The sequence below is a fragment of the Cyprinodon variegatus genome, unplaced genomic scaffold (assembly GCF_000732505.1).
Source record: "Cyprinodon variegatus isolate N-32 unplaced genomic scaffold, C_variegatus-1.0 Scaffold905, whole genome shotgun sequence".
Classification (NCBI taxonomy): Eukaryota; Metazoa; Chordata; class Actinopteri; order Cyprinodontiformes; family Cyprinodontidae; genus Cyprinodon; species Cyprinodon variegatus.
In genome coordinates this window covers 217,703-233,245 of record NW_015151358.1, presented here as the reverse complement: position 1 = coordinate 233,245, position 15,543 = coordinate 217,703, and the positions used below count along the sequence as shown (strand labels likewise).

The 15,543-nt window shown below is 37.4% G+C and overlaps 1 protein-coding gene across 1 annotated transcript in view; it reads right to left on the bottom strand.

The window, feature by feature from the left end:
- The window catches only part of kif6 (kinesin family member 6), a 90,004-nt gene that overhangs the window by 4,641 nt on the left and 69,820 nt on the right, over positions 1–15,543 (bottom strand). The window contains exons 16-21 of the mRNA XM_015398029.1: positions 14,942–14,992; positions 13,830–13,917; positions 13,564–13,699; positions 8,804–8,886; positions 4,443–4,532; positions 3,115–3,304 (exon numbers count right to left, since the gene is read on the bottom strand). Of these exons, the coding sequence (XP_015253515.1) occupies positions 3,115–3,304; positions 4,443–4,532; positions 8,804–8,886; positions 13,564–13,699; positions 13,830–13,917; positions 14,942–14,992 (638 nt within the window). The remainder of the gene's footprint in view (positions 1–3,114; positions 3,305–4,442; positions 4,533–8,803; positions 8,887–13,563; positions 13,700–13,829; positions 13,918–14,941; positions 14,993–15,543) is intronic.

Below are 15,543 nucleotides of genomic sequence, written 5' to 3'. Positions count from 1 at the left end.
TATATATACACACACACACATAGACATATATAAATATATAAGCCTTTTCAATTCAAAATGTCAGAAATAGCGTTGACTTCAAGGCTTTATAGATTGGACCAAATCAAGGCTTATAGACTGGATTTTTTTTTTTTATTAAAAAAGATTCCTTTATTTTTTTTGGAATATAGTACAAAAGAGCATAAAAAAGTTGTAATGTCCTGGAATATGTTTCCTTTAGATATAAAAGTAGCTGCACAGTAGAGAGTTAAGGAAAGACTACGCTGTAGTTGGTTTGGATTATTGCACTTGTACTGCAGAGATGTACTGACCTTATAAATGAATAAAAAATAACACAGACTAAACAGTAGTTGGCATGTGTTATTGCACAGTGAGGGAGAAGAATATTGTCACATGAGTGACAGTAGATAATGTTTTGCATGCTGTCCAAGGAGGGGGGTGCTGATCTGGGATATGAGTTCTGGCTTTGTTCTGAACATAGATTCGAACAAGTCCTGGATGGCGAGGTTATGAATCCTGATGATTGTCTCTGCAGATCAAATTATTGATTATAGTTTATACCCGTCCTGTTTGTGGATGAGCCAAACCCTACACCAACTCAGGACAGACTAAATGATGGCAGAGTAAAATATGGCCAGGACCTTGTTTGGAGGTTGTGCTTCATTAGTTTCCACATAATATAGAGTCTCTGCTGGGCCTTTATTCGAACAGTGGCTTTATGTGTGGTTCCTATGAACTGAAAGTGATCTACAGCAGATAGTATTTAGGATGATGAAGGGAAGCAGTGTGTTTTCTATTTACATTCATTTTCAATAAAGCTCCAGACCAGACCAGCGGGCCATCTGATCCACCTCATGCCTGTAGACATATTTCCATCCTGGATTAGAGGAATGTTAGTAGTGTTGTCTACTAACTTCAGTCTCAAAGACAGGTCTGCTGAGGTGCAGTCCTTTGTATGCAGATGAAAGGACGGGGGATTGAACATATCCCATGGGGGGGTGCCTGTGTTTGATGGTTCTGAAATGGGAGAAACTCTCCAGTCTAAGTTGCTGCTGCTGGTCAGTCAAAAAGCCAGTGATCCACTGAAGGGTGGAGGCTGAGCTGCCCAGAGAAATATCCAAGGCAACCAAGATCCCAGTCCTGAATGCAAAGTATTCAGCTTCCAGTCATCGGTCAAACAAATTAAGGCAAAGCAATGCAAACCTATTTTTTGAAACAAAGGTGGTTCAGCAGTGGTGGAGGTTCGTCTCTATGGTTTTACACAGAAAAGCTACACAGACATGAAGGGAACCACCAGCTGCTTAGCCTTGGGGCTTTTCATGTGTTTAAGAATACATTAACCTGGTAATGGAGAGTTTTCTTTATAATATTTACCTTAATCTTGTTCTTACATGAAAGATTCTTATCTGAGAGAAAGAGAAAGTTTTTTAAGGTAACGGTCCTGGTGGCAGAACAAAACAAAAAAGAGAAATTCAACAACACATACTATTTATAGCACATTCAAAGTTCAGTGTTTGGTCATTACCAGAACAGACAAAAATAGAAGAAGAAACAAAGAAACAAAATGTAGTGATGGATTGGGTTGATCAAAACTAAGAGTAAGGATTATTTTGGCTGAAGTTTCATCTTTATTTTTTAAAATATGTCGCATAGTTTTACAATTATTTACATAAAATTAATAAAAATAAATTCAGCTGGAAATATGAAAACAGAACAATTCATGAATCATCAAGCACCCAAATTAAAAAGTCTCACAAGATTTTTTAGCAAATACTGCAGCTCTTCTTTATTTCTCTGATGTTTTACCAGGGAACCGATCAATTGTTTCCCACACCCGGCATATAAGTAGGTGTATAGCAGAAAGAATTTTCAGGCCTTTCTTTTGCTAGAAGCGCTGAGGTGACTCCTCGTTAAAACCTTTCTTCACGTCTGAGGGTGACCTGAAGCAAACAAAGCAGAAACCTACCTTAATAGTGAGTATTATTACTGAGAATAGCATAATTCTTTACATACTTGGTTCCCTTTTTTCCTTTTAACCAGTTAGATACTAAAAAAAAAAAAAAAAAAAAAAAAGATTTATGTCTCATTTAGAATTTTTGTTTTTCTGTCTGCTGTTTCTGCACTTTAGTACTTTTTAGTCATTATGTCTATGACCTCAGCTTCTCTGAATATCTGAGGACAAACTTCAACACATGCAAATCACCTGGTGACAAACCAAACACCAACAGGAAGGTTAAGAAAGAAGAAATCACAACCTGACTCAGGTTGTATTTCTCCAAGTTGAAACTCAAACTGCTGTTTGTTTCTCCTCATACACTGCTAAATCCATGAGGTCGAAAAAAAACAAAACATGATTTCATCTGAACCAACTGCACACTGTCAGTACTAGATTAGTCTAATCTGTCCATTAAAAGTAACAGAAAAGGATAATCAAAAGAATCCAAGAACAACACAATAAAATTGGAGGAGCTGTAAAGATTTATAGCTCAGCTAGATATTATGCATTTATAGTTTTCCAAAGGAAAGCCATAATAATAATAAAGCCTCAAGAAACCTTGTCTAAACTTAGATCATGTCATTTAGGGGAGATGGATGGAATAAGGTCTCCACAAAATACTGACCCACTATATGTCTTGAGTTGGAAAAGGGAAGCTAATCAGATGTGAAGAAGGAGGAAGTGAAATCTTGAAAGCAAACCTATTCAAAGCTATAAAAGACATCAGACATGCATGGAGGTTACAATCCAGTTGGAAATCAACCTAAAAAAATACAGGACTTACGATAAGTTAGTTTGGAAAAGCCAAAGTTTGGATCAGCCTAGATTAAGTTTAGGAGGACAGAGCAAAGGGAATTTAAATCCATCTTTGAGATGCAGCATTGTCATCAGTGAACCTACGTAAGGTCATCACAGCAAAACTTTGTGATGTGTTTTCATTTATCACACCACCAGAGTACACTGTTGAGCTTGTATTTTTGTTTCAAAAGTATTTCAAATGGGTGTGGGTGTGAGTGTAGCAAAGTAAGGACTGTTTGTTATACAGTAGAGTGTGATCAGTTTCCTGCCCCATGCTTTGTTTTTTGCTAAAAGGTTAGATTGAGGAGTAAGATGTGAACTGAGTGCAGGTTAGACTTAGACTGGTTGAGTTGAAGTTTAGAGGAAGAGGCAGAGTAGAGCAATAGTCTTTTACCCCTCCTGCTGAGAAGATTTTTCCGGGCCATAACAAAAGCCAGTATGTCAGCATCAACTTGTTGGTCTCCAGTCAGAGGAATGGAAGATGGATGGTAGGTTGTTGGGGTAAGGGACCTGAAACAAACTAATGGTTACTCTGACATGCAGAAGGACATTTCTTTGGTAAAACACATTAAAAGTCCTACGTTTTTTTTGTTAGATTAACACAATCATTTACATAAACATAAATAAAAATGAATTCAGCTGGAAATATGAAAACAAAACCATTCTGTCTACATGTCACACAAGATTTCAACAAATACTGCAGCTGCAAGCAAATACTGGTGCAAGTTATACCAGGGAACTGATCAATCGTTCCACACACCCTGCATAACATAAGTACCGTAGTTTGTGTTTCAAAATCCTATTTTTTTGTGTTAGAGCAGGCAAAAAAAAAAAAGAAAGTCTCTGTATGACCAGTCTGGGCCACGTTTCAACTCTTCATGATGCAAAATTAAAAGCAGAAATCGTAGCAGAGAACGGCTCCATGTGTTTTAGAGTGTGAAACAAAAGTGGGTCTGTGCTGCGAGTGCTTGTTTAAGAGGAATCGTATACATATAACAGTGAGTGTTTAACAGTGGCTGTAAAATAATGAGCTTTCAGCATCTGGGTTAGAGTGAGACTTTTTTTGATTTGTGAACACAACTCGCAGACGTTACTTCACAAAGACATAAAAATTTATGACAGGACTCATAGGTGAAGAGAAAACACAGAGCAGCTATAAACATCTACAGGTCTTAAATGAATGTATGGATTTAAGAGTTATTGCTGAGTGGTTTGTATGAATGAAAGCATTAATTGAAACATGATGGAGAAGAAATTAGGCTTATTTTTAGCTAACTCATTCAACCAATGCCAGAAAAATTACTGTTTTCCGATATAAAAGAAGTTCAAACTAGTTTTCCTTTTTCATTGCGAGTAATTAGTTAGATTCACAAATGCTCTTGATGCTTCTTAATTCTGTTGGAGCTTTCTGGACAATGCTCCTGTACCTCCAGTCTGAAGAAGGCTTGTAGTCTGAGTTTTTATTTCCCTCCTGGGACGTGCTGTTCCAAACTGGAACTGAAGGTTTGTTCAGGGATGCAAGATGGCTGAGAGTATCATCTACTTAGATATTTCCAAACTTAGTTTTTCAGATACCTGATGTTATGTATGATCTAATCATAGGATATTTTTATAGAATGAAAGATGAGAGAAGTATGATGTGACTGACCTCAGATCAGGAGCAGAACAGAGGGAACTGTCTGGATTTCTGTCCTGGTTTGTTGGCGTCTCCTTCATTGTGCTGCTAAGAGGAGGAGCGCTGTACAGTATAAGAAAGCAGGGATTTTCATGAGGACAGAGATTTTACAGAGTAATACCCTAGAGTTGTGTCTTAAATATGTAATAAACCAGTAAGTCAACTTTTAGATTTTGAGGTTATCAGTGTACACTTCTTTTAACCACAAGATGGAGCCACAACACAAAAGACCTGGAACTGTTTCCTGTAAGGCTGTCAAAATAAAACAAGAGTGGTTCTGAAAAACATGAAATTGGAATGAACTGTGCAGTGTAATTAATAGCACAAGGGAAAACATGTCCACTTTAATGTATCAGTCATTCTGTTTTACTTAGATATGACCTGTTATACGTTTATTTATGTTTATGGATAATATGAACATCAACCGATTTTTGCAAACCAGCAGCTGTACCGAGAGTGGTATGTAAGAAACATTAATGGGCTTTGTGTTTGTGCTATTCTTCTTCAAACTGATAGGTTTTAAGGGTGGTAATCACAGTTAGTTTTCTTCCCCAAAGTGTTTTTATGTAGGTCTTAAACTTTAGCTTTGGGTTTTCTAACCAGTGAGTATTTCTGCTGTCACCTACATTGCTTTCAGGAAACTTCACAGGATTTTTTCTAAGAGACAGTCTTTAATAAATTTGGCTTTTTATATCAAAAATCAAGTATTGCATTAAAAAATACATGCTCAGCAAAAGTCTATTAACATCACATCAAAAATGAGAGCGTTCTTAGAATTAGTAGTTTATAAATACATAGGGGGTGGCGGATGCCCTGTTGCTTTGCCATTTTTGATCACGGCAGTCGAAAATGGAACAACTTATTAGGCTTACTCGTTTGACCTGTATCTTAAAATGTGTTGCCAGTGTTGGATGAGTTTAAAGCAAGAAAACAAAACATCAGTTGATCAGTCTACCTTCCACTTTTCGTTTCAATAGACGACCATTCATGCTTTTTGTCTAGTTAGAGGCAAGTGAAACAAACCAAAAAATAAAATGATTTGGTAACCGATAGAAAATGGGAATCTACTCAAACCTGCTTCTACCAGGTAGATACAACTTATAAGGGGATGCAGATGCTGCAGGCTTTCTGCTGGACAGGTAAGGTAAATTCAATATAACAGTGAAGTTTACTTTATCATTAATTTAGAAACAGTGCAGAGTAGCAGCAACCACTCGGTCTTTCAGCAGACACAGCTTGTTAGCTTAGCCTAGAGAGCTATTCCATGCGTGGAATGTGACGTCAGAGTCACATTCTACGCAGTGGGATTCGCATGCTTGACATGGAGGCAAGAGTCTGTTGTTTGCAATGAATTTAGTGCGCCACTAAGGTTAAGTCTTACATACTGTCCCTTTATAGGAAAAGTCCGGTCATGTTCAGAATTCAAACTTCTGAAATAACTTTAAATATAAAATGATTACATACTGTCCAATATATGATAACTGTTTTAATAAAGACTAATTGTCATTTGAATGTGCTTTACTGGAGGCATCCATGTTCGTCAAAGAACACTACTGCCACCTACCAGTGTGTGACGTCACTGTGTGGTATGGGCTATTGATCGAGTCCTAATGTTGTGTCTGGTGTATGTCACAATGCCTTTTCATCCAAGTCATCTTGAAAACATTCTCCTTTGAAATGTTGGCAACAAATTACGTGGTTTTTCTCTGGCAAGAAGTCCGATGGCAAATCCTCTCTTTTCAAGTTGGCAATCCAACGACGAACCCGTCCGTGGAGGATCATGAATCGGAAAGATTAAATAACTCAGTTTATTACCACTTTTACCAAATGTATAACAACATTCAACTGCCATGCACGGGACATTGCCAGTTTATCTATAGCTCTGATGAATTTTCAAAGGTGAAGTCCTCTGGAAATCTTCAATAATTGTTGTTGATTGCAGATGTGTCTTGTAAAGCAGGGAGAATGGCTTACCGCACCGTGACGTCACTGCCAGAAGATGTCAGAAGTGAGGTGTTACTATATTTAAGCAAAAATGCCGTTACCAGACTCAGTGATCGCAACAAAAATTATTGTTTTTATTTTTACTGATTAACGCTAAATTAATTAAATCACCGCCAACGTATTAGTTTTATGTAGTGTTGCACCGATACCGATACCATTACCGGGTGGGGCTTCAATCCAGCACTAAAATGGTAGTATTGGTATCGGTGAGTACCAACAAATAGGGCACTGGTACCATTTTGAGAGCCAAAAATGTATTCAACTATTGTCACCCATTCCAGGTAGGCAACAAAAAGTTCTACTGGATTCACTTTGTATTAGTCTTTTTTCTGCTTCACAAAGGTAGGCAGCAGCTTGATAAAGCCATGATGGCAATTATTTTACATCCAACTAGTATGCAGTTCTTCATATATACGCACACATCAATTTCAAACAGAGGGTATCGGTATGGTATCGGCCAATACTGCACAGCCAGGTATCGGGTATTGGTATTGGGCCAAAAATGGCATCGGCGCAACACTATTTTTAGGTATAGATAATGATCCATTGATTATTCCTTGCTGACCAGACTTTTCCTTTAATATGTTGCTCTTGCTGTTCGTTTATAGATTTCTGATTTGCTTTATCAGTACATACCCTGGCATAAAAGTCCCCCACCTGAGCTGTGTATCTCCGAGTTACCATGGCTGCTTCTCTGATGCTTACCTTTAAAACTATGTGTACTTTTCTTTCTGGTTTACAAACAAGAGCTATATTTTATCTATCACATAAAGCCCCTCTATCATACTGTACACGGAAATCTGGGGTTGTGGATAAATGGTAAAAAATTGTTTTAAAAAAGGATCAGTAAATCTTGATTTTTATGCTTCAATTTTAGGGAAGTATCACGTCCTGGCTGATGTATAAGTCCTGTTTGCATAAAGCACATTAAGAAGATAATATTCTGCACGTGGATCCTTTGTTTATTTGTCCTTCCTCTTTAGCCAATGTTATGCTAAAAAGAAAAATGAGAACAGCTCATAGGAAAACGGGATTGAAAGAAACTCAAAATATTCCTCTATGCATTATCTCTGAAAAATAAGAATATACAAAATATAACCTAAATAGGTAAATGATAACAGACATTATCTAACAGAGAGAGGACTCATCTACAGGGCGGTTTATCTGAGCATGAGGAAAGTGTTGACAAAGTCCTGGCTTATTCCCTCACTAAGTGTGCATTAGTTACTGTCGTCAGTGTCATCGCAGATATATAAGGATAAATACAGGCTATGATTATGTTGTTAATCTCCTTTGGCTGACAGCGTCACAGATGGTGAAGCAAACACACACAATGCCTATGAATGATGATACATATTCAGTATCTTTTCCATGGAAACAAGAACTGCAGGTTGCTGAGTAATCAACTGGTATTAAGTACAATGGTGACAGGATAAACATGCTATGTATTTTGTATAAATAACTCATTGAGGGCAACTGGTTTCTTTATGCAACTTCTGATGAACATGCAGCTAGTCTGCATATTAATTCAATACCAGCCAGAGTTTAAAAGGATGGATTTAGCTGTCCTAAATCAAGTCCTTTCCCCCAATTTCCTCACAAACAGCACAAATCTCTCTAATATATTGCATTTCTGAGCCTAAAAGGAGAGAAAACCTCAGTGCATATTTTAAGAGAAAAGGCTAGACACTCGTCTTATTCAGAAGGGACGCTATCTAGCTTTTCTATATTTGCCTCTTGAAAATAAGTAGTAGCCATTTAAAATTTCCCCTAAGATTTCTTATTAAACATCAATCTTTGTACTAAAATATTCATTCTGTCATGATTTGTGGACATTAAAAGACGCATCATCTCCTGGTCAGATCCTGTAATTCAGTGAAAGGGTGGAGTCAGAGTAAAACAATATGCACGTCCAGGAGAAGGAGGGGGTCACTCCAGTGGCTGGAAGTTGGCTGCCATTTGGCTGGCATTTGACTGGGAAGGGCCATTTTGATATGAGCTGGCTGCTTGTCTTCAAAAATTTCCCTCTAGGTTTAAAAAAATAAAGTCAATTAAACAGGATAAAGAAGCAGGGAATAATTGTCTAAGTGGTAAACATTACCAGCCAGAAAAAAAAAACTGCAAAAAGACTATTAATAACAATAAAAAACAGGTAATGCAAACCTGTTGTCTTTTAAAAGAAAAAAGCGCAACCCAGATCATTAGGGACTTATAAAAAGTAACCTACAAACCTTCTTTGGTGGAAATAGACAAAAAATGCAACACTTTTATTTTGTAATAGAAAAAGCATAGCAATAACAAACAGAGTAATCCAAAAGAAAAGTTCTTACCAAAACTCTGGAGTGCCAGGTGAAGACGGTTGCAAGGTTTCATTTGGAGACAAAGTTTTATATCCGCCTTCAACCTCAGATCCCTGAGAACAACATGTAATTAATTACTGAATATTCTCTCCAACAGCTATCAACACAAACAACATGAAAGAAAACTTGTAGGGGGCTGCATGTGTCAGACAGATTGAAGCTGGGACCTCTGATGCTTAAATAAGTACATATGTGAAAGTAGTTCTGTGGGACATGAACTGGCGAGACAAATAATCAGCTTTGTAAAGCAAAGCCACACGTGAAGCCTGTCACACTTCCTCATTGGCTGCCATTCAGAAAGACATCCAAATGTTGCAGAGATGAAAGAGACATTCCTCTCCATTCATCAGATCAGCACACTAGTTGTCAGATGTTCATGTTGGCTGCTTTCCTGACAAGTGCAGAACAGTTGTCCAGAAAAGTCTTTGAGTTATGACACTTTTCACTGACTCAGTGTTACAATTGAATCTTTAGCCAGTCGTTCCCTTTGCAATACTTTGTATTTTAGACTAAAAACAGCCTCTGACTCATGTTCTTATTCACTCTGCTAGTGTTTGAGTCACATGAAATTCAGGAAAAAATAAATGCGTCTCTGTGTTTGCCTCCTACTTATCCTCCCACCAAGTTCCATTTAGCTTTATGACAAACAGAGGCAGCATTGGACACATTTGTCCAATGGGATGCAGGCACCTAAATGTCAACACTATTCATAACAACCAAAATCAGCCATAGAAACACAATCCATAAAGAGACAAACCAAGGAGCAAAAGCACACATTTCGATGCAGTTACATATTGATCAGAGCAGATTTACACTTTTTCTCATTACTGCAACAAACCTTGATTAACTTTATTGCTATTTTATATGATACAAAAACACAAAATAGAGAAAAACATTGATACAGATATGCTGCTACAAAGTGAATTCATGCAGCCTGTGTTGCAAAAAGTAAGTGTCCTAAATATTTCTAATTTTCAGGATAAGTTTGAAAACAATATTGTTGTTACTGTTATTTAGGTCCATTGAGTACATGTATGTTCTAAGTACCTGTGGCATCCTTTTCTACTTATATGCATGTATAGATGACGCTGATAAAATATTTTTAAACCAATGAAACAGTTGCTGAAACTGTGGGTACAATCTCACTAAAAAGGCACTTTCAAACATACTATTTTATGGTTCTGTTATGTTCTTTTAACAACATGAAAAGGCAACCCATGCATGAAAACTGACTGCTTCTATGAAGGCTGACAACACAGAGAGAGGTGAAGAATCAGATGTTTCCGTAGATATAATTCATGGATTATCCGAGAGAGACAAAGCAGACTCAGAAGAACACTGTCTGCTCTTATCAGATGGTACAAGTTTAGGGAGCGTGTTGGAGCCACTAGCTGAGCCGACGGCGCCATAGAGCAGTGACACAATCGCAGGTGAAATAGAAAAGCCAGGAAGAGTATCAGCAGACACAACTGATGATTTCAGGCTTTGAAAAAATGACCTGGTTTTGATTGAAATTCATCTTGAGAATCTGTTTCAATGTGCCATATAGGTTTACTTTTTAGACAGTTTTTTTTTTTAATCAAAATTTATTTTAATAATAAAACAAATAAAGTGAATTAAAACATGTTTTGTTTTAAAGTGATAAAGCATATTATTTTTATCTACCATGCTACTCACACACATCATATGTATCACTAAATCAATGTATAACATCTATATATAAAAAACAATTATATTTTTTAACATATATATCAAAAACAAAGTTAAAACAAAAACATGCAACAAATAAAACAAGAAAACACCCCCACCCCCCAAAAAAACTTAATAGCTATAACAATGATGTTCTTATGATAAGGAGCAGCTGCAGATTTACATATACAACCAAATAGAGCTCAATTCTAAGGGAGTTTCTTCCCTGTACACAACCGGACAAAATTGTTTAGTACACCTCATGTAATGAAAGATATACCCTGGAACCACATTGACATGTTAAATATATGCATGTATATTAATTAGCATCACATGTGTCTACAATCTTGTAATCAGTCAGTGGGCCCATATATGGGCTACAGTTAGTCACTGTCCTGTTTTGTGTCATGGTGTGTATCGCACTCAACATGGACCATACGAAGTGAAGGAAATATTTTTTTTCAAGAGATTAAAAAGAAAGTCATAGGCAAGTATGTTAAATGTAAGGGCTATAAGACCATCTTCAAACAGCCTTATGTTCCTGTGCCAGCAGGTGGAAACATTATTCAGAAATTCAAGCCCCGTAGGGCTGTTGCCAACCTAGCTGGAGGTGGCCACAGAAGGAAAACTGTTGACAAATCTAAGAGACGGATAATACGAAGGGTAAGAACTTAAAGGTGAACTTCAAGCTGAAGTAACAGTGTCAGGTCACACCATCCATCATTCTTTAGGCTGAAGTGGACTTAATCGGAGATGACCTAGGAGGATTCTATTGTTAAAAACAAATCCTATAAAGGCCAGACTGGAATTTGTTAAACTAAATCTTGACTAGCTACAAAGCATCTGGGAGGATGTCCTATGGACAGATGAGACAACAAAGAAAACTTTTTCAAAGGCACATCAGCTCTAAGTTCACAGGTGGCAAAATGAGGATTCCTGCTGTGGAACAAGAAGGAGGCTCTCTTATTTTCTGAGGCTGTTTTGCTTCATCTGACACAGTGAGTCCCGAATCCCTGAAGGGTGCAATAAAATCCGAGGACTATCAAGGGATTCTAGAGAGCATTGTGTCATAACACATCTGGCACATTGAAATTAATGCTTCAAAACAGATTGGGAAGTTGTAATAAGTTAAAAACCAGGTCATTTCCTCTAAGCCTGAAATGTACCTGTCAAGTTTTGGATTTGAAAATTTGTGAAAGCTTAGGACATCCGTTGTGAGCTGCCTGACTCAAGCTCCAGTATCCATTATACTGAACATTGTTATAATAAACACTTTTTAACCAATTGCAAACTACAATAAGGTGATCAGAATTTGACTTGTGATGCTAGCAACAGTTCTGTTTGGAGAGGTAGCATAATGTTTATAATATATATTTATATATATGTATGTAATTTATAACACAATGATACAGGAAATTCACTACAGGAGGACAGCAGGAAAAAGGACTAAAATACAGTACTTTCCCGGGCAAAACGGAAGACTTGACAACAATAGTCAGAGAGCTTGGTCTCAGTCACATCTCATGGGTTTTGCGGCGGGAAAATGACCCTAAACACAGTTTAACAACACCAAGAATGGCTAAGAGGAAAACATTGGACTATTGTTAAATGGCCTTCTATGAGCCCTGGCCTAAATCCTATTGAATATCTTTGGAAGGAGCTAAAACAAGTCATCTGGAAGGGCATGATTCAAACCTGAGAAAACTGGAACAGTTTGTTTATGAGGAGTGGGGCAAAATACCTGCTGAGTGGAGCAGAAGTCTCATAGATAATAGCAAGACTCGTTTGATTACAGTTTTTGTCTAAAAAGCCCTCCCTTTTCTCCAGGCCTGTTTTATAAGTTCATGTTTTAAAGTCATTGCGCTGAAGCATGGTTGAAAAGCATCATTACTTGTTGTGGAGTAATACGTTTAGGCAACTGGACATGGAGTTTTGCCTCTCATTCAAGAGGCTTCCTCAGTTCTAACTAGTGGTAGGGAAAACTGAGATTAATATCACACGCCTCACTGAAGTGGGAGTCAGGTGCTTTATAAGTAGGGGATCGGTTATGTCTAAGACCACCTCTGTTGAGAGATGGTTTTTCAAGGCTAACAAGGATGAATTCCTTAACCCCTTTCTCAAACCCTTTTTCTTAGTTGGCCAGAATGTGGATATTGTTTTCCTCAAACGACTGTCTTTTAGCCGTTGCTTGGTCTCTCTAATGTACTAGTCTGTGATTGTGGACAACGTCACCTGGCCTCATCTGACTCCCACTTTAATGTGGTATGTGACCAAAACTACTCCAACGAGGGAGTTAAAGATCCATGAGAACCCCCTAATGATCAATAACACCTCCCCAGGTGACCTCCATTGCCAATCCAGTAGGAGGGATCAGAGCCACGTTTTGTTTTTGGCTAATTCTTTATTAAACCTAAAGTATGTTATCTCAGTGTTCCCCATATTAGTTAGAACTGAGGAAGCCTGTTGGAAGAGATGCGAAAAGTTTTCTAAAAAACTTCACATCCAGTTGCCTAAACTGAACTATTCAAGCTTGACCATGACCTGGAGGACTGAGAATCTTCACAGATACATTTCAAACAGTTGACTATACTTTGGTCTAAAGCATTCCACTGTAGCTCTGTCTAGGTGTAGCTTCATTGTTCTGTTGGACGTTGAATCTCTTTTATAGTTTCATGTTATCTACTATTTTTAAAACATAGTGGTCAAACTCGAGTCCCTGAGGGTCAGCACTCTGTAACTTTTGGATGTGTCACTACTTTAAACTGGGCTCTGTGAGTTTATATAGCCTATAGCTCTTCTTTAATCTTCTGGCATCATCTCGGATTTGTTTGCTTTCCTGTTTTCTCTTAGTAATGCTATCAGTTACCTGGTGCGCTTTAATAAACCTCTACGACCTGGAGAGCAGTTCCAGATTTTTTGAAGTAAAAAAAAAATAAATAAATGAAAAAAAGAAGTCAAATACACAAACGCTCGTGGTTTTATCACAACAGGACAAGTTCAAGGGGAATAAAATGTACATAAATAGGCGAGAGGTCAGTCACCTGTGGATTAGTGGCCTCCTGGCTCCACCACTTCTGGAAATCCTTCTGGATCTTGACCTTCACCCTCTCCGACAACAGCTGCAGATGCTCGATTTCTGTCCTCATAGCCTTTAGGCGGCCAAGGGTATTCTTGTAACTGACAAGGGATGTCAGCAACACAATATTTATCTTTAGTTGATGTTACACCTGCTGTGTTCAATCAATCTAAGCGAGGTCTCAGGGAGGAAGCTGGGATAACATTTGGTATGTTATTTTAGACAACTCACGTCATTTTTTCTTGTTTAATTTGTTTGCAGAGGTTTTCTTCCACAGGGTCGAACTCCTCCTCATCCTGTGCGTGATTCCCTGTCACGACTGTCATGTAATTTGATTTAAAGACATGCAGGTATTTAAACATTTGCTTCCAGAAGCTAAAGCACATCTGTCCACAAGCGGTAAGCGTCCTTTTGGTCATGAATAACATAAACACGGCTGCTGTGAAGTCTCAAAATAACAAAAACAAAAAGCAGTTGACGTCAGAAGCAGAGGAAGATGTTTATTAGCCTTATTTCCTCGTCAAAGAATGTATGTTCACAGATCGAAACCATCAGAAGAGAGTAAATGGAGTCCAGTTTTGGTATCTAAGCTAAAAGTCAATAAGGCCTTCTGTGAAAACTTTGAAGTGGCTGAACTACACATAAAACTAAAGCACCCAAAAAGTTCAGAGTTTTCCATCTTTAGTTCAGAAAAATACTAAGACGATTTCTATCATGCTCTTACAGCAACTTCCTCACCGGTTTGCTTGTCTAATAAAGATGTAGAAACGGTTTGTAATATAGAACAAAGGGACCTGGCTTTTTTTTTCCATACCAGCCAATTTTACACAGTAAGCAAACTCAGTATTAGTAGACTGTTCATTGGATTGGACACATTTATCAATGCTGCCCTTTCAGTAGCATAATCTTAAACTAAAAATATTAGGAAAAAATTATTGTAGATATGAGCAAATTTAGATAAGAAGGTAACGTAAAGTCATGTCCAGATCTAAGAACACCAGCTTAAATCTGCCTTACATGCATTGCATATTCTCTTTTCAATGTTGAAGGAGATCAGGGGAAATGTTCTTGCATTTCAAATAAACCTCAAATGGTGGGGTGTAATAAATCTTTAGTTTCATTCATATAAAGAAAAGTATAGTGACAGTAGGGCTAGATAAGTGAATCCAAAATAAAGGTTGCTCTTTTCAATTCCAGTTTGAGATCATGTTGCATATATTAACCAGTGTTAAGCTTCCGGCAATCAAGACTGTATTTTACTAAGCTGCATAGAAAGTGTAGCTTTAATATAAATGGGAATTATTTTATTATTATGAGAGCAAAGATATGAGTTTTATTCCTACCGTGAGCTGCCCTCTGCCTCCTCCGCATCTCTAACTGCTTCTTCAACTCAGCTGCAGACGAGGAAACATTAAAAAAAAGAGAATTAAAAACATTTTTAAGACATTTGCTTTTTTTTGTCATTCAACAATCGAATAATAAACGGCACAGGAGGCAGAATCTTGATCAAATGAATAGTTTAACAATATAAGTATCTGTTTTCATTCTTTTCTTATTTATATATATATATAAAGCTTTAGGAACAAGAGCATTTGAAATAAAACACCCCCAATGTATTGTTTTTGGCTGATCCTTAGAACTAATGTTTTGCTTAAAACATATTCTATATGTTGAACTGCATAAAAAACACCGATAAAGTTTGGACATTCTGAGAAAAGTAAGTTTGTTTTTTTTAAAGGTTGCACAAAGAATCATGAAGATATGTATATACACAACTCAAAAAATTAAAGGAACACTTTCTAATCAGAGTATAGCATCAAATTAATTCAACTTCTGGGATATTGATTTGGTCAGGTAAATAGCAGAGAGGGTTGTTAATCAGTTTCAGCTGCTTTGGTGTTAATGAAATTAACAACAGGTGCACTAGAGGGGCAACAATGAGACG